Source organism: Megalobrama amblycephala, linkage group LG6 (genome assembly GCF_018812025.1).
Source record: "Megalobrama amblycephala isolate DHTTF-2021 linkage group LG6, ASM1881202v1, whole genome shotgun sequence".
In the NCBI taxonomy this organism is placed as follows: domain Eukaryota; kingdom Metazoa; phylum Chordata; class Actinopteri; order Cypriniformes; family Xenocyprididae; genus Megalobrama; species Megalobrama amblycephala.
Window position 1 is genome coordinate 45281298 of NC_063049.1, and position 27519 is coordinate 45308816.

Below are 27519 nucleotides of genomic sequence, written 5' to 3' on the forward strand. Positions count from 1 at the left end.
ACAGGCATCCAGTATGGTTTTCCAGCCTTGACCCTTACGCACAGAGATTGTTCCAGATTCTCTGAATCTTTGGATGATATTATGCACTGTAGATGATGATAACTTCAAACTCTTTGCAATTTTTCTCAGAGAAACTCCTTTCTGATATTGCTCCACTATTTTTTGCCGCAGCATTGGGGGAATTGGTGATCCTCTGCCCATCTTGACTTCTGAGAGACACTGCCACTCTGAGAGGCTCTTTTTATACCCAATCATGTTGCCAATTGACTAATAAGTTGCAAATTGGTCCTCCAGCTGTTCCTTATATGTACATTTCACTTTTCCGGCCTCTTATTGCTACCTGTCCCAACTTTTTTGGAATGTGTAGCTCTCATGAAATTCAAAATGAGCCAATATTTGGCATGACATTTCAAAATGTCTCACTTTCAACATTTGATATGTTATCTATACTCTATTGTGAATAAAATATAAGTTTATGAGATTTGTAAATTATTGCATTCCTTTTTTATTCACAATTTGTACAGTGTCCCAACTTTTTTGGAATCGGGTATATATATATATATTCTGTGTTTCTACTTCAAAATTCCAAGTTTAATTCAATGTGTTACAAATTTACTAGCTATTCACTACATCTTCATTGAAAACATTAGACATGAATTAAAAATGAGAGGATCAATATTTTACTCTTTGTGTGACGTTTCCCTTTTTTTTTTTAACCAGTTGATATTGGATTATCACTTTACGTTCAAATTCGAAATATAACAAAAGCCGTTTCTTTAAAAGCATCATCCTCGAGGAAGTGACATCTTTTTTGAAGGAAAATCTGTAAGTATTCTCGTGTCACTGGATCTGATGAATTCCTCCTTTCACATCTCAGGATTTGTTGTTTTTCTCTGTTCTGTGCTGCTGTTTCTCTGTGCAGGTCTGAATCTCTGTGGGATGTTGATCAATGAGAGAAGAACAGCCTGAAAACACGTTTCCCAAGAGGAACGGCAGCTTCGAACTGGCAGATCAAATGCTGCTGAGGTGTCTTGTGAGAATGAATCCTCAAATTGAAATATGGTGAGAATACATACTGAGGATCAATTACCTCTCATCACACACACACAATACTGAGATTTCATTCAGGACAGAGATGTTCTCTTGAAGAGGCAGAAACTGTCAGTAGGTTACAAATGTTGAGACATATTTTGTTTTCCAGATCCGTAGTTTTGATTGCATAAATTCTGAGCAATAAACACTTTACTGTTAGTTACTGTCAGTTTGATATTTCATTATTTTCTGCGTTTGTTTAATGTTGCTATTTCTGTCAAATAATCAACCCCATGATGTGATGTTTAATAACAGTCCACATGCATTTCATTTAATCTGTGCTCTTCATTTCGTCTGCCAGACTCTTTTTTTCAGCTCCTCTGACACCGACAAGATAAACCCTGTTTTCAGACAGACCAGAGCAAATAGAAGCACCGCTGACAATATTTCTAACAATCATCCACTTCAAGTGTCCTCGCTGCTGCCAGCGTTACCATGGAAACCAGCATCAGCACCGCAACACCGTCCGTCTCGGTCGTCAGCCTGGAGATCATGTCTGAGATCAGTCAGAAAGGTGAGAGTGATGGTCTTGTAATGTGTTTTTATTATTTTAAGAATTTCTTTTTTGCATTTATTAATGGAAACATTTTCACTGTAAGTAAAGGTTGAAATAAGCTTTAGTTTGAATATTTAAAGAGTATACAGTAAAAACAAGTAAATGTGTGTGTATATATATATATATATATATATATATATATATAATCTACAAAATAAAACTGGAAATCAAGGGTAATGCAGGTATGATTTCACTGATAGGCGATGCATGGATACTGTCCGTATCCTGGTTAAAATTGCTTATTTCTCTGGATTTAAACATTCTTGGAAACATCTGGGATAATGTAAGTACACAAGTCAATAAAATATATAACACTGTTCTAGTGGTTTTTGGATATTTTAATTAAAAAATCTTACATATTGTGCTTTTAAGGCCTTTCTGTATGCAGTGACACTATCCTTCCACTAAATGCGAAATACCTCTAGTTTTAGTTTTACTATATAAAGACTGTACATTAAAATCATTGTAATATGATGATTTATTATCAATGTTGGAAACAGTTGTGCTGCTTAATATTATTTTATAACCTGTGATGCTTTTTCAGAATTCTTTGATGAATAAAAAGTTTAAAAATATCAGCATTTATTTAAAATAGAAATCTTTTTGTAACAATATACACCACCGTTCAAAAGTTTGGTCAGTATTTTTTTTTCTTTCTTTTTTTTGAAAGAAATGAATACTTTTTTCCAGCACTGATGTGTTAAATTGATAAAAAGTGATAGTAAAGATTTATATTGTTAGAAAATATTTCTATTTTGAATAAATACTGTTCTCTTAGACTATTCATCAATGAATCCTGAAAAAAGTATCACAGTTTCCAAAAAAATATTAAGCAGCACAACTGTTTCCGACTTTGATAATACTGAGTATCAAATCATCATATTAGAATGATTTCTGAAGGATCATGTGACACTGAAGACTGGAGTAATGATGCTGAAAATTCAGCTTTGCATCATAGCAATAAATTATATTTTAAAGTATATTAAAATAGAAAACCATAATTTTAAATTGTAATAATATTTCACAATATTATTGATTTTTCTGTGTTTATTATGAAATAAATGCAGCTTTAATGAGCATAAGAGACTTTGTTTAAAAACATTAAAAATAGTAATGTTTCCAAACTTTTGACCGGTAGTGTAAGTACACAAGTCAAAAAAATATATAACACTGTTCTAGTGGTTTTTGAATATTTTAATCCAAACATCTTACATATTGTGCCTTTAAGGCCTTTCTGTATGCAGTGACACTATCCTTCCACTAAATGCGAAATACCTCTAGTTTTGTTTTCTTCCAGCTGCGCTCCGTTTTTCGGTCTGCTCCTTTAAAGGAGCAAGTGTGCTCGTTATACCGTGGCATCTGACTATTTTCCTTAATCTGCGTTAAACGCAAAGGAGCAACTGTGTCTAAAGTGCTGGAAAAGACAGTCAATAGTTTATGTTGCATATATAGGTATGACTGTAAATCATGATTATAAGCTTTAGTAGATTATGCATTAAAAACCTGTATAAAAAAACTCAATATTTTACTACTTGTATCATATTTCCAAAATATTTTAATCAATTGAAAATGTATTCTTTTTTTTTTTGTCATATCACTTCCCATCCAAATACAAAACAAAAGCCAGTGCCTTAATGACGTCATCCTGCAGGAAGTGACATCATTTTGTTTGTTCAACTTGTTTGATCAAATGGCACGGATCAAAATGAAAATCATGAGCAATGACTGACTTTGGCTCATAATTGTTCTTTTTCTTTTCATTCTGTAAATAGTTATGATTCATAAAGTATCTAGTCTAATATATAGGCTTTTACATAAATACAACACAAGCAGATTCATGAAGTTACAGAGTTGAAAAGGTTCATCAGAGCAGGAATACTTTAAACGTCGGTGAACTACTAGGTTAACAGTAGTTATTGCATCACTCATCTGTTGCAAGCTCAGTTTCTCAGCTCGAGTTTCAGGATGATGCAACATTGTCACATCTGAGAGAATATAATATGTTCATCCAATACATTTTTAAGCAACATATAAACCACAAATATCTGAGAGGTTTTGGAGGCTCTTAAAAAGTGGATTCATTTTTTTTTTGCCTGTCCAATTAAAACGTCACGGATTTCGTGTGTGCAGTTTATTGCATCATGTTTATTACCTAGCGATTTTTGATCTCCAATAACTGGCTCAGTAGACGTGAAATATGAAGATGTTCAGCATATGCAGCATTTAATTGGTTTGATTATGTAAACAACTGATTATGTCACAGCAATGAGAAAACGGACAAATCTACATCATACCGTACCTTAATGAGAGACAACGTGATACAGATCCGAAGCCAAAGATGCTTTTCATCTGTGATCTTCATTATTATGTGTTCTTCAAAATACAAAGCAATTAAGACGACAGCTGAGAGAAAAGATTTTCAACAAGTTCTGACGTCATGGATAAAGTGTGTGTGTATATGTGTGTATTACACTATATTGTATATTTATATTTTGTAAAATATATATCATAAAGTGTAATATTTTAAATGCATATATTCATATTTAAAAATTGTATGCAATATTTTTTAATGTTAATGTAATATATATTAAAAAAATCTTATATTAAATTGTTAAATATATAAATATTTTACAATTTTATATAAGATGTTTTATATATAACATTTTAAAATATTAACATATATAATTACACTTATATATTTAAAAAAAATTATACTAAATTTTATATATTTTGTAAAATATATATCATAAAGTGTAATATTTTAAATGCATATATTAATATTTAAAAATTGTACGCAATATTTTTTAAATATAATGTAATATGTATTAAAAAAAAATCTTATATTAAATTGTGAAATATATAAATATTTTACAATTTTATATAAGATAACGTTTTAAAATATGAACATATATAAATATTACACTTATATATTTTAAAAATATATACTAAATGTTAAAATATTAGTACATTTTATATATATATATATATATAAAATTTAATATATAAAATTTTAAAATACTTTTATTTGTTTATATATATATATATATATATATATATAAAAAGTATTTTAAAATTTTATATATTTTTAAATATATAATATAGTGTAATATATAATATTTAAACATTTTTTTTTTAAATTTTAATTGAAATTATATTACATTTTATTATATTTACCGACTTTTCTAACATTTTATAGTATAGTATTTAATAACATATAATATTTATTTTGATTTGTAGGTGAAATATAACCTGAACATTGATGGTTTAGATCTATAATATGGTCTAATTGTGGTGTTTGTGCAGTAAAATGTGTCTAGAAAGAGGAGAAGAGTGACGACTCGATTCATAAAAACGATCAAGATCCAAAAGACAATCATATAAAACAGCGTCTGTCGTATGAAACCTTTCACAAAAACACAGCAGCACTGCTGGTCAGGAACACCGTCAGATATCCACAGACTGTCGCAGCGTCTCTGTCGGTAGCTTCATCTGAACTACACTTTCCTGGCGCTCTCGTGTCTGATGATCTTGTATGTGATCCAGTAGAAGATGTTAAAGATCAGGAACACCAGCGGGAACGCCGCCCGGGATATAGTGTCGATCCGCTTCGCTCTGTCCACAAACTTCTTCCGGTTTACTTCCGTGTCCTTGAGGATGGACGGCTGCTGGACGGTGTTGGTCGCAGCGCTTTTGACCGCGGCGCTGTTGTAGCCGGAAAACCGTCCGTCTTGTAATTCGTCCTCCTGCGTGTTCAGAAATAAAAACACTTGAGCTGTAAAACCACAAAACAACTTCACAACATCTGAGCCTGAAACAGCCGGAGGGCGGATCGCTCTCAATCAGTTAACGCTGCGCTTTAATGAGCGTCTTTATGCAGTCAGGCTTTGTCTCAGGTGTCGAGTGTTTCACGGCCTTCAGCTGCTGAAATCATTCACTGGAGCGATAATCAAACTCTTCCACAAGAGCTGCTGTCTGTGCTTCTGTGCAAGATTATGAGTCTGATCCGGAGGTCTCGTGTGTTAACATCAGTTAAGGCATGAACTAGCATGAACTGATAATGGGCAATATATATTTTTACAGCTTTTAATTGAGACTTTACATTATTAAGTGGCCTCTGTTTGCCTTGGTCATAACATATGATGCTTTATGTGAGGAAAAGACCACATTTATGTTATTGTTTTATAATCATATATATTCAAATATGTCATAGAAAAATACATTACATCAAGTTTGAGCAAGATTTTGAGTTTCTCACAGAAAACATCATGTGACTACAAAAGACTAGTAAGTCATGTTAAAAAAAAGAATTTATTGCATAAATATTAATTTAATTAAAATACACAAATATATGCAATTATATATATGTTATTTTTATTTTATAAACATTATTTTATAATATATTTATCAAATACAAAATCATATATATATATATATTAGAATTAGTATTTTATAAATAATGTGCTATAATTCATAATTTATAAAACTGACTTCAAAAGACTATCATGTTAAAAAAATATTAATTTACTTATTTTATTATAATACACACACATTATATATATATATATGTATGTAATTTTTATTGTATAAATATTATTTTATATATATATGTATGAATTTGTATTTTATAAATGATTTGCTGTAATTCATAATTTTATAAAATTGACTTCAGAAGACTGTCATGTTAATAAATTAATAATTTACTTATGTTATTATAACATAATTATTTATAATATATGTAATTTTTATTTTATAAATACTTTATAATATATTTATACTATAAAAATTCATATATATACTTATTTTATAATAATACACATATAATATTTTATATATATATATACATATATATGTATATATGTATGTATATATATACAATTATTTATAACATGTAATTTTTATTGTATAAATGTTATTTTATAATATATTTATAATCTAAAAATTAATATATATGTTTTATTTTATAAATTATGTGCTGTAATTTGTAATTGTATAATTATAAATTATAAAAAAATATTTTTAATTTGATAAATTATTTTTTATAAAAAAGTCTATAAAATGAAATTTTTATTTAAATTTTATTTTTTATTTAATTAAAAAACATTATTATTTATGTATTTTTTAACTAGAACATTTAGTATATTAAAGCAACATTATGATTTGTTAAACAAATGACAACAATTTAATATATTAAAATAGTAACACAGATTGTCCAATCAACACAAATAAATCATTGATTCGAATCGAGTTTCGAACTGATTCACAGAAATGAATCTTGACAACTCTAATAATGAATTCACAATAGTGTATTACTCGTTTTAATTCACTAATCAATATTTCACCAGCTCTAATGACCGTGAATAAGCAGCAATATAATCAAACTTTAAATAAACAAAACCTGAAAATGCATGAATTATCACTTATTTTCACTCACACATCAGATGTTTGAATAACTACAGCAGTTTGTTCCTCACATATGACTTCAGAAGACTAACATTATGATTTATGATCATTTTGGAGCTTGACAATAAATATCAGCATCCACTTTATCTGAATGGAAAAGAGCTTCTTCATTTGCGTTCCTGAGGAGAAATAAACATGAGTGAATGATGACAAACTTTAATTATTGGATAAATTATTCCTTTAATGTTATTTTTGTCCCATTGGAGATTGATTTCAGCCCAAAATATGAGTAATTCCTGCACGTTTGTGAATAATTAATGAGTAAACAGACTCTCCGTTTTCAAAGCGCAGCGTTGGTGATGTTGAAGTAAACAGGCGATTATTAAGCGTTTGATCGAGTGATTTCTAATTGACTCTGGGGTTAATGCCCTCCTCGTTGGGACGATAAAGCTTATCCATTTTAGCTGGCGAGGCTAATTTAGTTTCTGAGCGGCGGGCGAGTGATGGTGTCTTCAGTGAGGAGGATTTGGCCTCTGGCCTTCAAACTAAAGATTGCTGAACCTCCTCTAGCCGTCGGTCACAGACGCGCCGCGTCACACGCCTGACAGAGCGTCAGAGCGTTCTTCGTGTTTCGGTACCTTTTGATTTCGTCTTTGCCTTCGTTTGAGCCGCAGAAACTCCTTCTGTTGTCTGGAGACGAAGTTCACTCCAGCGTATTCCAGCAGAGCGGCGAAGACGAACAGTAAACACACCGCCATCCAAATGTCTATCGCCTTCACATAGGAAACCTGGAACAGACACATCAGAGCAGGGAAAACATACTCATTTATTATTTATAATAATAGTTTATGATACTTTTTATAATATGATATATGTATATCATGTATGATATGTGTATATGTAATTTTTTTTTTTATTTATGCAATTTTATATATAAAATTATATATGTATCCATTTCAAATCATTTATATACATATATATATGCGTGTGTTTTATTTTTTAATATTATTTTTTAATATTATTTAGAAAATATTATTATGTATTTTTATATAGAAAATTATATAATATAAAAACTAATATAATATATGGGTTAGAGTTATTTATATATACATCATTATTTATTTATAATATAATTCATATTTTTAATATGTGTGAATAAAATGTAATTTTTTATGTAAAAAATATTTTTTATGTATGCATTTTTATAAATAAAATTATATATAATATGAATAACTATAATAATAAATATGAATAAATAAAAATATATAAAATCTCATTTTTACTTTATTTTTTATTTAAATGAAAATTTTTTATTATTATTTATGCATTTTTATAAATTGATATATAATACGAATAACTTAAAAATATAAAATGTCATTTTTATTTAGTTATTATTTAATTTAAAAAAAATATGTATTTATGCATCTTTATATATAATATATATATGCATACATTTAAAAAAAGTATATATATTATTTTATAATATATTTATAAAATAATTACATTTTATATATATATGTATGTGTATATATGTTATTTTTGAAATATGTGTATAAAATGTCATTTTTACTTAAAAATATGTATTATTATTTATACATTTTTATGAATAAAATTATATATATAATATGAATTAATTAATAACATAAAATATAAAAATAAAATATATTTTTATTTAATTTTTATTTAATCTTAAAAAATATGTATTTATGTATTTCTTATCATTATTTATAAAATAATTCAATTATATAGAGTGTGTAAAATTACTTTTGTTTAACAACATTTTAATATATTAAAATAGTGACAAAGTTTTCCAGTGGTCATTTTAAACAAATAAATCAATGAATCAGTTTCGAATCGATTCACAGAAATTAATCACTGAATTCGCAATAGCATATTACTCTTTTTATTTCACTAATCAATATTTTACCAGCACTAACTACCATGATAAGCAGCAATATAATCAAACTTTAAATAAACTAACCTGAAAATGCATGAATTATCACTTATTCTCACTCACACATCAGATGCTCTTAATGTTTGTATGATTAACTGCTGATTATGTTTATTATATCTATAGCAGCTGCGATCAGGTTAAAATAGAGCGACAGACTAAATGACTCACTGATTTACATATTGAGTCACATGACCCTGCTGTATGTCTGGGGAAAACAACAGCTTCATCACGAGAGAAAAGATTTTATTGGAAGCTCCTGCAATAAAACAGGAGCAGGGATAATCGGATTATCGGCTGTCTAGTAATGAGCGCTTTCATTTCCAAATAATGATGCCAGTATCAGATTAACATAATGACACGTGCATAATTTGAGGGTGATGAGTTAACATCCAACTGAGGCTTAAACTCACATTTAGAGGATGTTTTTGTAGCGTTTTATAAGGATCAGAACCAAAACTCTCTTCAGTCGGAAGGTAATTTGCATTGTGTTACGGAACAGAAAAGCAAATCTCCCTGATAATTGTGTTCCCAGCTTTTGTTGTTTTGAATCAGGACTCTTTCCATGCAATATTAATAGTTGCTTGCGTCATGTGACTCTTGATGATGCAGTGTCAGGGACTGGATTTCTCATTTACATGAATGATTATCTGTGTGAAAGTCATTATAATGATCCAGTATTTACATGATCAGAATATCATCAAAAAGTTGATTTATTTCACTAATTCCATTCAAAAGTGAAACTTGTATATTATATTCATTCATTACACACAGACTGATATATTTCAAATGTTTATTTCTTATAATTTTGATGATTATAACTGACAACTAAGGAAAATCCCAAATTCAGTATCTCAGAAAATTAGAATATTGTGAAAAGGTTCAATATTGAAGACACCTGGTGCCACACTCTAATCAGCTAATTAGCTCAAAACACCTGCAAAGGCCTTTAAATGGTCTCTCAGTCTAGTTCTGTAGGCTACACAATCATGGGGAAGACTGCTGACTTGACAGTTGTCCAAAAGACGACCATTGACACCTTGCACAAGGAGGGCAAGACACAAAAGGTCATTGCAAAAGAGGCTGGCTGTTCACAGAGCTCTGTGTCCAAGCACATTAATAGAGAGGCGAAGGGAAGGAAAAGATGTGGTAGAAAAAAGTGTACAAGCAATAGGGATAACCACACCCTGGAGACGATTGTGAAACAAAACCCATTCAAAAATTCACAAAGAGTGGACTGCAGCTGGAGTCAGTGCTTCAAGAACCACTACGCACAGACGTATGCAGGACATGGGTTTCAGCTGTCGCATTCCTTGTGTCAAGCCACTCTTGAACAACAGACAGCATCAGAAGCGTCTAAAGACAAAAAGGACTGGACTGCTGCTGAGTGGTCCAAAGTTATGTTCTCTGATGAAAGTAAATTTTGCATTTCCTTTGGAAATCAGGGTCCCAGAGTCTGGAGGAAGTGATGAGAGGCACACAATCCACGTTGCTTGAGGTCCAGTGTAAAGTTTCCACAGTCAGTGATGGTTTGGGGTGCCATGTCATCTGCTGGTGTTGGTCCACTGTGTTTTCTGAGGTCCAAGGTCAACGCAGCCGTATACCAGGAAGTTTTAGAGCACTTCATGCTTCCTGCTGCTGACCAACTTTATGGAGATACCGATTTCATTTTCCAACAGGACTTGGCACCGGCACACAGTGCCAAAGCTACCAGTACCTGGTTTAAGGACCATGGTATCCCTGTTCTTAATTGGCCAGTAAACTCACCTGACCTTAACCTCATAGAAAATCTATGGGGTATTGTGAAGAGGAAGATGCGATATGCCAGACCCAACAATGCAGAAGAGCTGAAGGCCACTATCAGAGCAACCTGGGCTCTCATAACACCTGAGCAGTGCCACAGACTGATCGACTCCATGCCACGCCGCATTGCTGCAGTAATTCAGGCAAAAGGAGCCCCAACTAAGTATTGAGTGCTGTACATGCTCATACTTTTCATGTTCATACTTTTCAGTTGGCCAAGATTTCTAAAAATCCTTTCTTTGTGTTGGTCTTAAGTAATATTCTAATTTTCTGTGATACTGAATTTGGGATTTTCCTTAGTTGTCAGTTATAATCATCAAAATTAAAAGAAATAAACATTTGAAATATATCAGTCTGTGTGTAATGAATGAATATAATATACAAGTTTCAGTTTTTGAATGGAATTAGTGAAATAAATCAACTTTTTGATGATATTCTAATTATATGACCAGCAACTGTATATATATCCACCAATAGCAAACCACAACCATCCAATCAGGACAAAATCAAGCCCCGCCCTACATTTGTTCTTGTTTTCACTTGATATACTTCACAATAGGGAAGAAAAGATGAACGCAACTTCCATTTCATGCCGATTTTAACCCTTGTGTGGTCTTCCTTTGGGAAGCACACTCAGGGTCTTTGGGTCTCCAGAGACCACAGGCAACAAAATGTAATTTTGTAACAAAATAATTGTTTTTTTTTTTAAACAAATGCAATTTTACTCTGTTTATTATTTTACTCTGTTTATATTATTTGTTACAAAATTACATTTTGTTGCCTGTCTGGAGACCCTGAAGACCCTGAGTGTGACTTTTTTTTCTACACTAACATAAAAACAAGATATCGCTCAATTTTTTTTTTTTTTTTTTTATTTGTAGATCTAGTGTTAACAACTGTAAAAAGTTTCATGTAATTTGGACAAAGAGAACTTTTTTTTTTTATTTTAGCAAACGTCGTTTGGGGTCTAAAAAGACCCCAGAGACCCTATAAGGGTAAAGTAATGTTAACTAATGAAACCTTACTGTAAAGTGTTGTAAAGTGTTGTGAAGTGAGTAACCGGTCTGACCTTTGGCAGCGACGCTCGTGACCCCGAGCTCTGGGTCGTCATGGTGAGGACTGTGGTGATGCCGAGCGCGACCCGAGCCGGAGCGGCGTCCATGTTGATCCAGAAGGAGACCCAGGAGAGGATGACGATGAGGAGGCTGGGGATGTACATCTGGATCAGGTAATATCCCATCTGCCTCTCCAGGTGGAACTTCACCTCGATGCACGTGAACTTCCCTAAACATGAGACAAACACAGAGACGCAGGATTGATTCATCGTGAAATGTGTTGAATGGAGATGAGAAGTGATTGATGGGGTCAGGTGAGAATGAAAGTCATTTCACTGCTGAAGCATGTTTTTGTATTTTGATTAAAAACGATAAAGATTCTTTTGAGTTTAAAACCATGTGCACTTACATAAACAGGCCTCTAAATGATCAACATGATCAAAAGTTTGTTTGCACACAATCTCTGGTCGTCTGATTGATAGTTTAGACTTTTTATCAAGTAAAAGTCTTCACTTGTTTCATTACTGGATGAATCTGCATTTTTGAACAAATCTTTTGAATGAATGATTCAATGACTCACTCATAAAGACTTCTTGTTTCATTATTGGATGAATCAGCATTTTTGAACAAATCTTTTGTATGAATGATTCAATGACTCACTTATAAAGACTTCACTTGATTCATTACTGGATGAATCTGCATTTTTGAACAAATCTTTTGAATGAATGATTCAATGACTCACTCATAAAGACTTCTTGTTTCATTATTGGATGAATCAGCATGTTTGAACAAATCTTTTGAATGAATGATTCAATGACTCACTTATAAAGACTTCACTTGATTCATTACTGGATGAATCAGCATTTTTGAACAAATCTTTTGAATGAATGATTCAATGACTCACTCATAAAGACTTCACTTGTTTCATTACTGGATGAATCAGTGTTTTTGAACAAATCTCTTGAAAGAATGATTCAATGACTCACTCATAAAGACTTCTTGTTTCATTATTGGATGAATCAGCATTTTTGAACAAATCTTTTGTATGAATGATTCAATGACTCACTTATAAAGACTTCACTTGATTCATTACTGGATGAATCTGCGTTTTTGAATGAATCTCATGAATGAATTATTCAATGACTCACTCAAAGACTTAACTTGCTTCATTATTGGATGAATCAGCATTTTTGAACAAATATTTTGAATGAATGATTCAATGACTCACTCATAAAGACTTCACTTGTTTCGTTATTGGATGAATCAGCATGTTTGAATAAATCTTTTGAATGAATGATTCAATGACTCACTTATAAAGACTTCACTTGATTCATTATTGGATGAATCAGCATTTTTGAACAAATCTTTTGAATGAATGATTCAATGACTCACTCATAAACACTTCAATTGTTTTATTACTGGATGAATCTGCGTTTTTGAACTAATCTCTTGAATTACTGACTCAGTGACTCACTCAAAGACTTGTTTCATTATTGGATGAATCAGCATTTTTGAACAAATCTTTTGAATGAATGATTCAATGACTCACTCATAAAGACTTCACTTGTTTCATTACTGGATGAATCTGCATTTTTGAACGAATCTCTTGAATGAATGATTCAATGGGAAATACATGTTTTAACAGTCACTTGTCGCCACCTACTGGTGTAACAATGTAACTGATACATCAACTTTATTTAAAGCATCAAGATACTTTCAAAAGGTGATCTATTTTAATCACTACTGTAGACATCAGTGTTTACATCCAAACTATAAACGTTTATCCCAGTACTGATGTGATAATCTGAATTATTGTTTCATATCTACATGACAGCGGCTCTCTCTGGATCAGAACGCAGATCTGAATGTTCGCTGTGATCGTACTTGTCAAAGCTTTAATAGACAGAGACGAATCGTTGTAATTTAGGAATAAGATCGATATCTTTTAACGATTAATCGTGCAACTCTAGAACAATGTAAATATACTTAAACACACAGACACTCTGGTCCAGTTTCATCAGTCATGAGTGTATATAAACATCTTCTGACCTGTGTTATAGTGTTTGGTGCAGTAGCCCAGGTCCTTCTCGTCTCTGATGATGAACTGTGGTAACGTCAGACCATCAGCCACCTGAACGGGACCTTTATCAAGCCACTCGAATATCAGGTCGTTCATGGTGTAGCCGACTGTAGAACAGCAGCAGAAACGCAGCGTCAGAACATGAACAACAACACCAGATCCGTGACACTCCTGAAGTACTTACAGCTCTCCAGCTGCATCGTGCAGGTCTGCACATCCATCGGGAAGTTCTTCAGATCCATCGGACAGGACAATATTAATGTCAACCTACGAACAATGCGACAGTCAAGGCATGTTTATTTCTATAGCGCTTTATACAGGATCGTTTCAAAGCAGCTTCACCGTAATAAAACAGTTCTAAACTTTCATTTCGGTGACTCAAGGTAGACAAATGCATCACCTGACGCGCGCAGCTGAAGCGACACTATGACTTATGCATGAATTCAGAGCGTATGACACTGACGCTCGTATTGAGCCGCGAGGAGCTGATGTGTGCAGATTTATATAAATAGAACATCATTTATGAAAACTAGGACAGCGTCATATCAGCTTATTTTCACAACAGAGACTTTGTTTGTCGAAACACGTGTGGATTTACAATAAGAGCTACAAACATCTCCTGTTCGCTCGAATGTCGCATCACTAGCAGTATGTAGTATAAGCAGATTTATCACTATATTTGATGAATTCTGATGTTATTTGGTTTGTGTTACACTAAAACATCCACCTTGTTTAATCAAATGCCAGATCCTCGTACCTGATGCTGTACAGAACGGTTCCGTCCTTAAAGATCCTCAGGAGCTTGTTGTCCGTGGTGACGTCGTGGAAGTTGGCGCCTTTTTCGTTGGCGAAGAACAGGTCGGGTTTCCAGATGGAGTCCAGCATGGACGGGTCCAGATCCAGCGAGGAGTCCGGATACTCGCTGTACGCCAGTCGAGGGTCGTTCCACTTCTGCCTCAGGAAGATGTTGACCCGGTAGTCCTGACAGACATGAACGTTTGCTCTGAACTTCACACACTCTTGAAAATAAAGCTGCTTTATTGGCAGCGATGGTTCTTTACTGCGAAAACCCTTTATTTCTAAGAGTGTGTGAAGCAGAATGAAGGTGCTTATAGTAGAGAAATGAAATGATATTCAGCCTTAAAAAATCAAAAGTTGAGAAAACTTAAAAGTTTAAGGCAACAAACTTCAGCAGATTTTTGAGTTTTCTCAACTTGTTTTTGTAGGAGATTTTTGAGTTTTCTCAACTTTTTGTTGTATAAACTGAATACAACAAGTTGAGAAAGAAGTTTGTTGCCTTAAACTTTAAAGAGTTTTCTCAACTTTTGATTTTTTACAGTGTAGAATGAAAGTCTCGTTTTTAATGTCATGTTGACTTTTTGATACAGAAAACACCCAAGAGAGTGACTTTAAAGTGCATCGCAAAGCCATTCAGTAACATTTCTATGTGTTTTTGTTAAAAGCTTGTGAAGCGACTATAGAAATCCTGTGTCATTCAAGGTTTTCATGAGATGAAGCTCTTTGAAAACTGTGTTGAATTAATGAATTGGCAAGACTTTTTGTTCCACAAGCAAATTGTGACATTACAAAAAAGATTCACCCTATAGAAACCAAATTAATTAGCTGCATGCATACATAATGACCAAGATAAATAATGTACTCATCAAAACGTTAAACGAGTGTGTGCGTTAAATTAGTAGTTCTTCCATTTTTTTTTATCATTTAGATACTCTTGAAATTGCTAGTAAACAATGGCAACACATTAAATTAAACATGAAATATCTAAGTAAAAAGTTAGTTTAAGGTCCAATTCTCACTATTAACTAACTTTTTCCACAATAATCTCCTAATTACTGCTTATGCCCCTTTCACAAGATGTAATATAAGATCCCCAGAAAGTGTCTGTGAAGTTTCAGCTCAAAATCCCCCACAGATCATTTATTTTATAGCTTGTCAAATTTGCCCCTATTTTGGGTGTGAGCAAAAACACGCCGTGTCCCTTTAAATGCAAATGAGCTGCTGCTCCCGCCCCCTTTCCAGAAGGGGGCGGAGCTTTAACAGCTCAACAACAACAAAGCTGGAGAATCTCACGCAGCCAAAATGAGGAAAGTTTTCAGCCTTACATTGTTCAAACCGGAGTCGACACTGATGGAGAGACTCAGGAAGAAGTTACAACTTTTAGAATGAAACTGGACGTTTCTGAATGGTTAGTGGATAAATTGATGTAGTTGCTGTGGAGTTGATTCAACTCATCCACTAGCATGTGCCGTCATGTTCATCTTTTGTGTTGAATTGACCCTCGTTTGTGAAACAGTCCGGCGTAAAATGACGGCATGTCAACAACACTCTACTACAACAACTCTTCCTCTTCTCTAAAGCAGCCCAACATGGCCCCGCCCCCTTTGTTGCGTGTTCTCGGGGGCGGGGTTTATGTAAATTTTAGGTTTAGTGATGTCACAAACCCAGGAAAAAGCTCGTTGTAGTCCCTACCAGCCATTTGTTGTAGTCCTTGCATTGAACTTTGAGCGTTGTAACTCTACAGATGTTGTTTATGAACAAACAGCAACAGCGTAAATGCTAAAACGCTTTTTCAAAGATGTCATTTTGTCCGAATTCATTTTTAATTTCTTTGCTGTTCATTAATGATTAGTTGCTCAAAAACATGTAAACAGAATTAGCATTTGATCAAAGCAGCTTCTCTCTCATTTGTGCTTTTAATATCCACTCGAGACGCGTTCGGATTCTGGGCTGCAGTAATATTCCCTGGAAAAGAAGAATGAGACTTGACTCCAGGTTTGGGAAATGTTTACCCCTGAAGCGTCTGAATATCTCCAAACATTAGACTAATCAATCTGAATCGAGGGCCTGCTGGCGAATCCAGAGGATCGTTTGCTCGTCGTCGCCGTTTGATTTATTAAAGCAAAACTGATTGAACGGGAAACGTCAAGGGAATGTTGTGGAACAAAGTAGACTCTCGTCTTCAGAGCAAATGACTAACTGTTATTTCCAAATGTAGGTGGGATTTTATTGGATTTTATCCAATTGGAGTTGATTGAAACTACATTCTTAATAATAATGATTATAAAAACAAACACTGTTTTTCTTTGCAACAAGGACAAGTAGTAGTAAATGGAGTCTTTAACCATGTTTCCATCACATTTTGGGATATCACATAAAAAAACATTGGATGGAAACGGCAAGATGCACAAAAACTAAGATGGAAATAACTGCACTAACCAGCGGACCAATCACATCGCAGCATCTCAAATGTTTGTTTGGTGGTTCTTAAAAACTCAGAGCCTGATTATTCAAAAAAAAATTCACATTCAAAATATCTGACTTCCTGTTGGTCCGAGCTAATGACTGTAAATTAGAAAGTTGTCCGGCTCGATGAAGACAATATATGTACCAAGTTTGGTGACTGTAGGTAAAACTAACCCCTAACTTTAGACAAAAGGTGGCGCTATAGAGGCCCTCCTCCACGCCCATTTCTAAAGCTTTGCCCATGTCTTCTGGCTGGCAACTCTGATGTGTTTCATGCAATTTGAGGCATGCTAAGTGCCTCAGAAACCCCCATAATGAATATTAAAGTTTAATGCGTTGCCATAACAACAGTATTCAAGATATCAAGAATCCTTTCACAGGTGTGCATCTGCGGTGTCTTGACATTATTCTGACGAAGTCTGAAGCAAATCTGGTAAAAACAAGAGGCCGATTTCAAAGCATTTTGAAAGTGACACACTTCCTGCTGCCAGTAGGTGGCGCTATTCCTATGACGACAATTCCTATGTGTGTGCAAAGTTTGAAGAGTTTTTGAGCATGTTATGGGACTCAAAAGTGCCCAAAAGTTTGAAAAAAATTTTTTACCTAAGAATAATAATAATAATAATAATAATAATACATTTTCATTTATAATGCGCTTTTCTAGAACCCAAATTGCTAAACAATAGGGCCTTTGCCCTTTTTGAGGGCTTAGACTCTACTAAAACCGATGTGCAACAATAAACTCGCGTGACTTTGATTGGATAACTGCACTAACCAATGGACCAATCACATCGCAGCATCTCAAATGTTGGTTTGGTGGTTCTGAAACATCTGATTCAAAGTCTGTCATCAGAATGATTTGATTTAATTTCCTCCAGAAGTGTCTCACACGATTGTGTTCCCAAACACCAGCATCCGAACGCAAGATCACGTGACAGCGTTTATTGCGTTTCGTCTGACAAAATAATTTATGATGAGCCACTTTCATTTTTATTACTGATATTTTGCATCAGGAAGTGACGATTTTGTTCTCTTCAACACACGAGATGGAAACGCTGCTTTATTCGCAAATGTTTTATGCCATATTCCAATTTTGCACAAATTAAATTCACACGTTTGGATGGAAACACAGCTAATGCCATGTGACTTCAAGGCAGAGGCAATAATTCTTGTCAAATTATCTTTTAATCAAAGCAAAGGCGTAAATGACAGATCACTTACCATAGTCGTCTCTGTCACGGAGCCAAAGCTGTTGATGAATATATTGCATGTGACGTTCACAGGTGGACCTGCAGAAACCCCATGAGGAACACATGATGGAATAACTTGAGCCAAAATTCACCATTCAAGCCTATAGCTGACATATTTAAACATGCAAAATGAGTCTCTTCTGCTCACCAAGGCTTCATTTAATTGATCAAAAATACAGTAAAAATTGTGAAATATTATTCCAATGTAAATCAGCTGTTTTCTATGTGAATATATAGTAAAGTGTAATTTATTCCTGTGATCAAAGCTGAATTTTCAGCATCATTACTCCAGTCTTCAGTGTCACATGATCCTTCAGAACTGATTTGATGCTCATGCAATGTTTGAGTGATTATTGTTTCTACACCAAACTTTTTTCTCTCTCAGTGAATATTTGCGAGTAGTTCGTAGCTTGTCATGCTTGTTGGAAATCATGAAAAGAATTTATTAAAGTACTCTAGGTGCAGGTTTCTAAAAATAATCCATTAGATGCGCCTCTGAGGCATTATAAACCTCATGGATGTTTTCTAACAAGATTGCATTTTAATCACTCCTGGGCTCAAACACCCTTCCATGCCAAACAACACTGGAATAGATCAGCTGAAGAAAAGCTGGCGCTCGCCTGCTGTAGAGCGAAGGAGGTGTGGACGTGTGACAGACGTATTTAATAGGCGTCCTTTACCTGCCGCTCAAGAAAATAATAAAGCCAGATTGCATGTATGTAAGGAAGAGTTCTGCTTTTTCACATGTTCATCTTTCTTTAGTGTGTAATGTTGCCATTTGAGCATGAAAAATCTTATTATTATTCTCTATATCAGTGTTTCTGAACTCAATCTTGAGTTTTCTTCACAGTATTCCTCATTTAAATAATAATTAATGCGCAGAATAAAGGGGCGGGGCCTGGTTGAGTTAGTCAGTAGTGTGTTGAAACTGGCGGTTATGGTAAGGGGCGGGACATTTCCCAAACACCAATCACAACACACTGCTCCAGCCGACCAATCAGAGCACAGAAGGAGGGGCTTCATAGAGACAGGAACTAAACAGAGCGTTACTGACAGACTGGGAAGAGAGGAGCTGCAACAATGGAGAAAATAACATTCAAGCAGGAAAACCTGTCCATCGTTCCTTTTGCTGAACTGAAATCTAATTTGGCTCCATGTTTAGATTCAAAATTAATTTTTTAAAGCAATGAAAACTTACTTAAATTGGGTCTGTTCCTCAAATCATGACTTTAGATGTGGAATATAGTGCATGAGTCAAAAGGACTAGTTTGTGCTTTGAAGCTACAAACTGTTGCATGAAAAAGAGCTGCATGAACATTCTTCAAAAATTCTCCTTTTGTGTTCCACAGAAAAAAAATAACAGCATATGGGTTTGGAATGACATGAGAGTAAATAATGACAGAAGATGCATTAAATTGTGACAGTAAAGATATTTATAATGATTTCTATTTCACATAAATGCTGTTCTTTTGAACTTTCTATTCATCAAAGAATACTGAGAAATAAAATATATGACGGTTTTCACAAAAATATGAATTGATAATAATCATAAATGTTTCTTGAGCATCAAATCATCATATCAGAATGATTTCTGAAGGATCATGTGACACTGAAGACTGGAGTAATGATGCTGAAAATCACTGGAATAAATTACACTTTACTATATATTCACATAGAAAACAGCTGATTTACATTCTAATAATATTTCACAATTTTTACTGTATTTATTTTAAATAAATGCAGCCTTGGTGAGCAGAAGAGACTCTTTCAGAAATATAAAAAAAATCATTGTATATATCTCTTTGAATGCTAAATGTATACGAGTAGAACTAGATTCTGAATCAGAGTGTGTGTGAGGAACTGAACATGCCTTTGAAGTTGGGTCGTATCCGCGCATCATATCCTGACGTTCGGCCCATCAGTTTGTCCAGGAAATCAGAGGGCGACATCGCAGATGAAGATTCCCGTCCGGACAGTCTCTCGTACTCTTGTCCTGCCGTTATCCTGAGACACGGAGCAGCGAGCGAGTCAAAAACCATTCACTGTTGTTCTGCTGCAAACACTGCGAACCTTTTCTCAGTGTTCTTAGTTTATGGTTATTTATGGGGTTATTTATTAGATTTTATTCATCTTCAAGAAAATATTGATCTTTCTTTCAATGTCATATCAAGGCACACAAGCTGCACAGTAGAATTAAATGAGGTCATACAGCGGGGCATGTTGTCACACTTTTACTCCACTGGATATTTTTCAGGATGGGTTTATTTCTGAAAATCAGTTTCTGTTTAGACACAAATACAAAAAATATCCACCGTTGTTGTCCAAGTCATTAACACACACTGACCCTCACAGTGGGGCATGTTGTCACACTATTATTAATTATACATAATTGACAAACTTGACATTTATGAGAAATACCTTCATTATAATGTATATCATTGTGGTTTTACTTATTAACCAACATATATTACAAAAATATGATACAGAATTCACAAAAATTATTGAAATTAAAATTTGTTTTGAAGTAGATGTTTGAAACCAATAAACAAAAGCAGTGCTTTTGCGTCGGTTTGATTAGACTTTTGATATTATCTAATTTTCCACCATATGCTTTTTAAGATAGTGGAAAAAATGGTTCTTTAGATTATTAAAACATTCTTTACACTATATATATATATATTTGGAACCAACAAACAGAAGCACTCCTAGAGAAAATAAGGACCTTGTGACAACTAGCCCCTGCCTCCTTTAACATTACAAAAATAGAATGGAATCTTTATTCATCTGCGCGGATCCTGATTGTAACTAAAAACTTCCGCTTCTTGTTTGATGTTTTCTTTGACGTTCTAATTTTTTTTCGCGCATTCTCTAATTGCCATGGCAACCCACATCAGGATCTGCGCACAAGAGAACGAGCCGCATTTACATCTCAGTACAAACGTCCTTCTATATTACGACTGTTTGCTTTAGCAGTCGAGCTGAAGAACATACCTGAAGTTGAGCATTTCTATCAGACACGCGAGTAAAGTTGTGAGGAGTTTCACAGAAGGGCGAGTCATTCCTCTGGCTTCGCTCGTTTCCCCTCATGGGCTCATGAACGCGCCCCAAACACCCGCCGCGTCTTCTCCCGAACTAAAGCGCAGACAGCCGGAGGTTTTCGCAGGTGATCCAAGAACCACTTCAGCCCAGATTCTCATGGTTCCTCCGTGTCAAAGAAACGACACCGAGACGCCGCGCATCTGCTGTTGCGCGTCCAGAAAAAGCCCCACAAAGCTCCTAAAATCATTCTGCGCGTGAATGAAACACAGCGGGGGAGGAAAACACAATTAGAGATGACAGGTGAAATCCTGGCTGTGGTGAAATGATGTCTGTTCAGAGTGTGGCGCGTGTCTGTCAGTCAGTGCTGGAGCATCTCTTCAAATGGCTTGAGCGCCGGGTTCAGCGCTTGGGCAGCTCCGCGCCTCTCTGTGCGCATGCGCAACAGTTCCAAAGCGGTGGATTTTGATTAGGGAGACACCGGAATTATTAGGCTACGAATTTCGGTGAGTTTCAAAACGATCTCCTAGTACTGCGAATATATAGCTCAAGTTTATGTTTGGATTTGGCGTGCTATTTATACGCTGAAATTATGCACGCGAAAAGTGCGTATTATATGTGCGCGAAAAGTGCGTATCATATGTATGTGAAAAGTATGTATCATATTGAAAAGTGCGTATTATATGCGCCTGAAAAGTGTGTATCATATTGAAAGTGCGTATTATATGTGCGCGAAAAGTGTGTATTATATGCGCGTGAAAAGTGCATATGAAAATGCATATTATATACGCGCGAAAAGTGCATATCATATGTATGTGAAAAGTATGTATCATATTGAAAAGTGCGTATTATGTGCGCGAAAAGTGTGTATTATATGCGCGTGAAAAGTGCATATGAAAATGCATATTATATGCGCGCAAAAAGTGCGTATCATATGTATGTGAAAAGTATGTATCATATTGAAAAGTGCGTATTATGTGCGCGAAAAGTGTGTATTATATGCGCGTGAAAAGTGCATATGAAAATGCATATTATATGCGCGCAAAAAGTGCATATCATATGTATGTGAAAAGTATGTATCATATTGAAAAGTGTGTATTATATGCGCGTGAAAAGTGCATATGAAAATGCATATTATATGCGCGCGAAAAGTGTGTATCATATTGAAAGTGCATATTATATGCGCGCAAAAAGTGCATATCATATGTATGTGAAAAGTATGTATCATATTGAAAAGTGTATTATATGTGCGCGAAAAGTGTGTATTATATGCGCGTGAAAAGTGCATATGAAAATGCATATTATATGCGCGCGAAAAGTGTGTATCATATGTATGTGAAAAGTATGTATCATATTGAAAAGTGCGTATTATGTGCGCGAAAAGTGTATTATATGCGCGTGAAAAGTGCATATGAAAATGCAAATTATATACGCGCGAAAAGTGTGTATCATATGTATGTGAAAAGTATGTATCATATTGAAAAGTGTGTATTATATGTGCGCGAAAAGTGTTTATTATATGCGCGTGAAAAGTGCATATGAAAATGCAAATTATATACGTGCGAAAAGTGCGTATCATATGTATGTGAAAAGTATGTATCATATTGAAATGTGCGCGAAAAGTGTGTATTATTGAAAAGTGCTTATATTGCAATGAAAAGTGCGTATTACAGTGTGAATTATATGTGCGCGAAAAGTGCATATTATATGTATGCGAAAAGTATGTATCATTGAAAAGTGCTTATTATATGCACGCAAAAGGTGCATATCATATTGAAAAGTGCATATATGCACGTGAAAAATGCGTATTATGTGCAAATAAAAAGTGCGTATTAAAGTGTGAATTTTATGCACGCGAAAAGTGCATATTATACGTGTGTGAAAAGTGCGTATTATATGCACGTGAAAATGCGTATTAAATGCAAAAAGTGCGTATCATGTTAGAAAGAGTGTATTATATGAACACGAAAAGTGCATATTAAAGTGCATATTATATGCACGCAAAAAGTGCGTATTAAATGTATGCGAAAAGTATGTATCATGTTGAAAAAAGCGTATTATATGCATGCCGAAAGTGTGTATCATATGTATGCGAAAAGTATGTGTTATGTGTGTTATGCTGAAAAGTGCATATTATAAGCACATCAGTGGTAATTTCTGTGTATAAAAAGCACTCCAAATAGAAACAGAAAATCATGCTATTGATACACACTTTCATGAGATCGGGCTCATATATCCGAGTGAAACGGCTTCACAAACAAGAACAAATGTAGGGCGGGGCTTGATTATGTCTGTGGGGAATTGATTGGATGGTTGTGGTTTGCAATTGGTGGATCCCATGTGAGTGACAGGTTGCTCCGCCCTCTTCGTCAGAGAAGAGATGTCGCTGCAAAATGGAGGGGAACTTATTCTTATTCAAAATTACAAGGAACATGAATTTAAAACGTGCACCGATAAATCATTTAGAATAAACACTGCAATATTACATTAAAAACAAGTGTCCATTGGTGATTTTAAAAAGTGCCTTTAAAAGTTATTCAGTAATTCACACACTGATTGGAATAACAGAAACATACTCGTGTTTTTGTACATAAAATTACATAAAAACACGTTATATATTCTCTGTATGTTTAACATGTGCAGGTAAAGTCATTAGTCATCTTTTATCTTTTACCTGCTTTTACATTTTTTTCCACGTTTTAATAACCATCAAATTAAAAAGGAAATAAACAATAGGCTCACCAGCGCACACCTCTGGGGAATTTAGCGGGAACCCAGGTTGCCTTGGAAACAGATTCACTTAGCACATGATTGCAAAAGCTAAAAGGTTGAGCTTGTTGCTTAGCGCAGGGGTGAGTGACAGACAGGGTCACGCCTGTGTGACTGACAGCAGGAATCACATTATCTAGACGAGGCTCAGACGGCTTAGGAAAGTGTTTTCTTGTGTTTTGTCTCAATTCTTTTTAGGGGTGTTAGTCTATCTGGGAGTCTATGGCAGCATGAAGAACCATGTGGGGAAAAGTTGTGAAATCTAGCTCATGACTAGAGATGGATTTGCTGCATTTTTATTTCATCTTTTCTTTGTTTGTTTGCTTTAATTGTACGAATTCTGATTGGATGAGCTGCGTAACCTTAAACAATCTACTGTAGCTCATGAAAGCAGTGATCTCGTCATTGAACTCAGTTTCTGCACACTAACGAATGCTTTCATCATAACTAACAGTGCAAACGTGACGTAACTAAGAGATTCGTTGAATAAAACTGATAAACTCATGCTGTTTGATTGACAGCTCCAGCGATTGTCAAGGGAGCGTTCTTTGATTGCTTTTTCTATATATAATTTAATCTGAGGATACTGATGTGTTTTTAAACGGCTGGTGTCTATGAGATGATTTTATTGAGCAGCAATATACGGGTAATCAAACATAAAAACAGTCAAATGTGACTTTCTGACTCAAATTAACACCAGATTGTGTTGATTTGATACAAATTAACAATGTGATCAAATACAAGACACTGAAATGTGAGACCATGAAGCGTTTGGTGTAAGGTGATTTTATTCTCTTATTCTATAGCCTCAAGTGGTCCACCTAATGTTGTTCGATATGATTTTTTTTCTCGCTTCAGGCAATGAATAATATCTGTTTGCTCCAGACAGTCGCTGTCACTGACGTCCAAACTCATTTCCTTCAACACCTTCAAATCAAACACCGTCTGACCTGCAAAACAGACTGACAATGAGAGGCAACAAAATAGAGCACATTATTTGTATTATCTTGTACACTGTAATTTGTGTCTGTCAGTGACAAAACAGTGAACAGATCATATGCTCTGCGTGAAAGGATTTGTCCGTGCGAAAACTGAAATTCATCGTTTCAAATCCGTATGCTGTTATTTGATCAGTGGAACATGAAAGAAGGAGTTTTACTGAATCTCCACAGGTCTTTTTCATACAGTAGAAGATCATTTGTGGGTGAACAATAACAAAAATATGTTTTGCTAATGTCCCATTAAACCATATTTCTGAATACTCTCTGAACTGAATCTACTGTCCATTCAACATATTTTGCTGTAATACTTCTAGCCCTTTGAGGAATTTGTTTTATCCGAATGATACATTTGAAAAGGTTTGTAACCATGTAAATCAAATTTTACTCTTAGAAAAAATTAATCTTAAACCTTTTATTTAGTTTTTGAATAATGGCTCTCACCATAAATATTGCCATAGAATTGTGCATGACCTGAAAGAAAGAAAGAAAGAAAGAAAGAAAGAAAGTTTTTGAACATTTAAAGCGTAACGTAACATTCCATTCTACAATGTTTTAAGGGAACATTCTATTGTATCATTTTGAAAACATTACGGGAACGTTACTTTCGAATGTTCTCTGAACGTTCTGGAGCAAGTAGTAACATTTTAAAAAGCATTAGACGAATGTCCAACTAAAACTCTTCTTGAAAAAAGTTACATGAACAACGTATAAATAACGTTTTTGTGGTGTTTTGAGAACATTATTAAAGAACAGATAATGTTCTCTTAACATTACTGGAAGAACGTTTGTTCATAACTTTGAGAGAACCTTGCTAGAACATTCCCTGTTAGTTGTAGTCACATTGGCGAAACTTCAGCAAAATTTTGTGAGAAAAGTCTGTTGTGTATCGTCAGCAGTGTTGGGTGTAACGCATTACAAGTAACTTGAGTTAAGTAATCAGATTACTTTTCAAGTAACTAGTAAAATAACGCATTACTTTTTCAATTAACAACAAAATATCTAAGTTTCTTTTTCACATATTATTGACTGACAGCTCTCTCCTGTCTCTAATTCAGCCATACAACTAAGCAAAAATTACTTTAGATTAGATTTAGAAATAATAGTGTTGAACTTTCTTCCCCTGTTTTCTATTCTTCTTTAATCTAGAATGGCAGCACATCTGAAAGGTTTGTTTGAGTTGCGCCCTCTACTGTACAGGCGTAAATATGCATTTCCTTCAGCCTGAGGCTTATTCATTTCACTTTTGGTGTGAAAGGGCCTTAACATTTGCAAAAAAAAAAAAAAAAAAAACTTGTTCTTATTAAAAACAGACAAGCAAGCCTAGCCCAGGTGAGAAAAAGTAATGCAAAAGTAATGTAATGCATTACTTTTCATAAAAAGTAACTAAATAACTCAATTAGTTACTTTTTAGGGAGTAAAGCAATATTTTAATGCATTACTTTTCATAAAAAGTAACTAAATATTGTAATGCATTACTTTTTATAAAAGTAACTAAATAACTCAGTTACTTTTTAGGGAGTAATGCAATATTGTGATGCATTACTTTTCATAAAAAGTAACTAAGTAACTCAAATAGTTACTTTTTAGGGAGTAACAATATTGTAATGCGTTATTTTTCATAAAAAGTAACTAAGTAACTCAATTAGTTACTTTTTTAGGGTGTAACGTAATATTGTAATGCATTACTTTTCATAAAAAGTAACTAAGTAACTCAATTAGTTACTTTTTTAGGGTGTAACGCAATATTGTAATGCATTATTTTTCATTAAAAAAAACTAAGTAACTAAATTAGTTACTTTTTAGGGAGTAATGCAATATTGTAATGCAATATTGTGATGCATTACTTTTCATAAAAAGTAACTAAGTAACTCAATTAGTTACTTTTTAGGGAGTAATGCAATGTTGTGATGCAATATTATGATGCATTACTTTTCATAAAAAGTAACTAAGTAACTCAATTAGTTACTTTTTAGGGAGTAATGCAATGTTGTGATGCAATTTTTCATTAAAAAAACTAAGTAACTAAATTAGTTACTTTTTAGGGAGTAATGCAATTTGTCATAAAAAGTAACTAAGTAACTCAATTAGTTACTTTTTAGGGAGTAATGCAATGTTGTGATGCATTACTTTTTATAAAAAGTAACTAATACATTTAGTTACTTTTTAGGGAGTAATGCAATAATGCAATATTGTAATGCATTACTTTTCATAAAAAGTAACTAAATAACTCAATTAGTTACATTTTATAAAAAGTTTATGAAA

At 33.9% G+C, this 27519-nt stretch overlaps 1 protein-coding gene and 1 long non-coding RNA gene across 2 annotated transcripts; one reads left to right on the plus strand and one right to left on the minus strand.

Annotated features, from left to right (window-relative positions):
* Positions 1–579: 579 nt before the first annotated feature.
* LOC125270852 lies at positions 580–14050 on the plus strand. The gene is made up of 4 exons (XR_007185480.1): positions 580–1062; positions 1394–1606; positions 11881–12030; positions 13918–14050. It is a non-coding gene; the product is annotated as an uncharacterized LOC125270852 (long non-coding RNA).
* On the minus strand, positions 4826–22057 carry glra2 (glycine receptor, alpha 2). Its single transcript, XM_048194838.1, has 9 exons — positions 21443–22057; positions 20322–20455; positions 18423–18490; positions 14695–14918; positions 14122–14204; positions 13907–14044; positions 11872–12086; positions 7687–7836; positions 4826–5391 (listed from the first exon to the last, which is right to left on the minus strand). Exons 1-9 carry the CDS (start codon positions 21508–21510, stop codon positions 5143–5145), a joined length of 1329 nt encoding a protein of 442 aa, XP_048050795.1. The 5' UTR covers positions 21511–22057; the 3' UTR covers positions 4826–5142.
* Positions 22058–27519: the final 5462 nt, after the last annotated feature.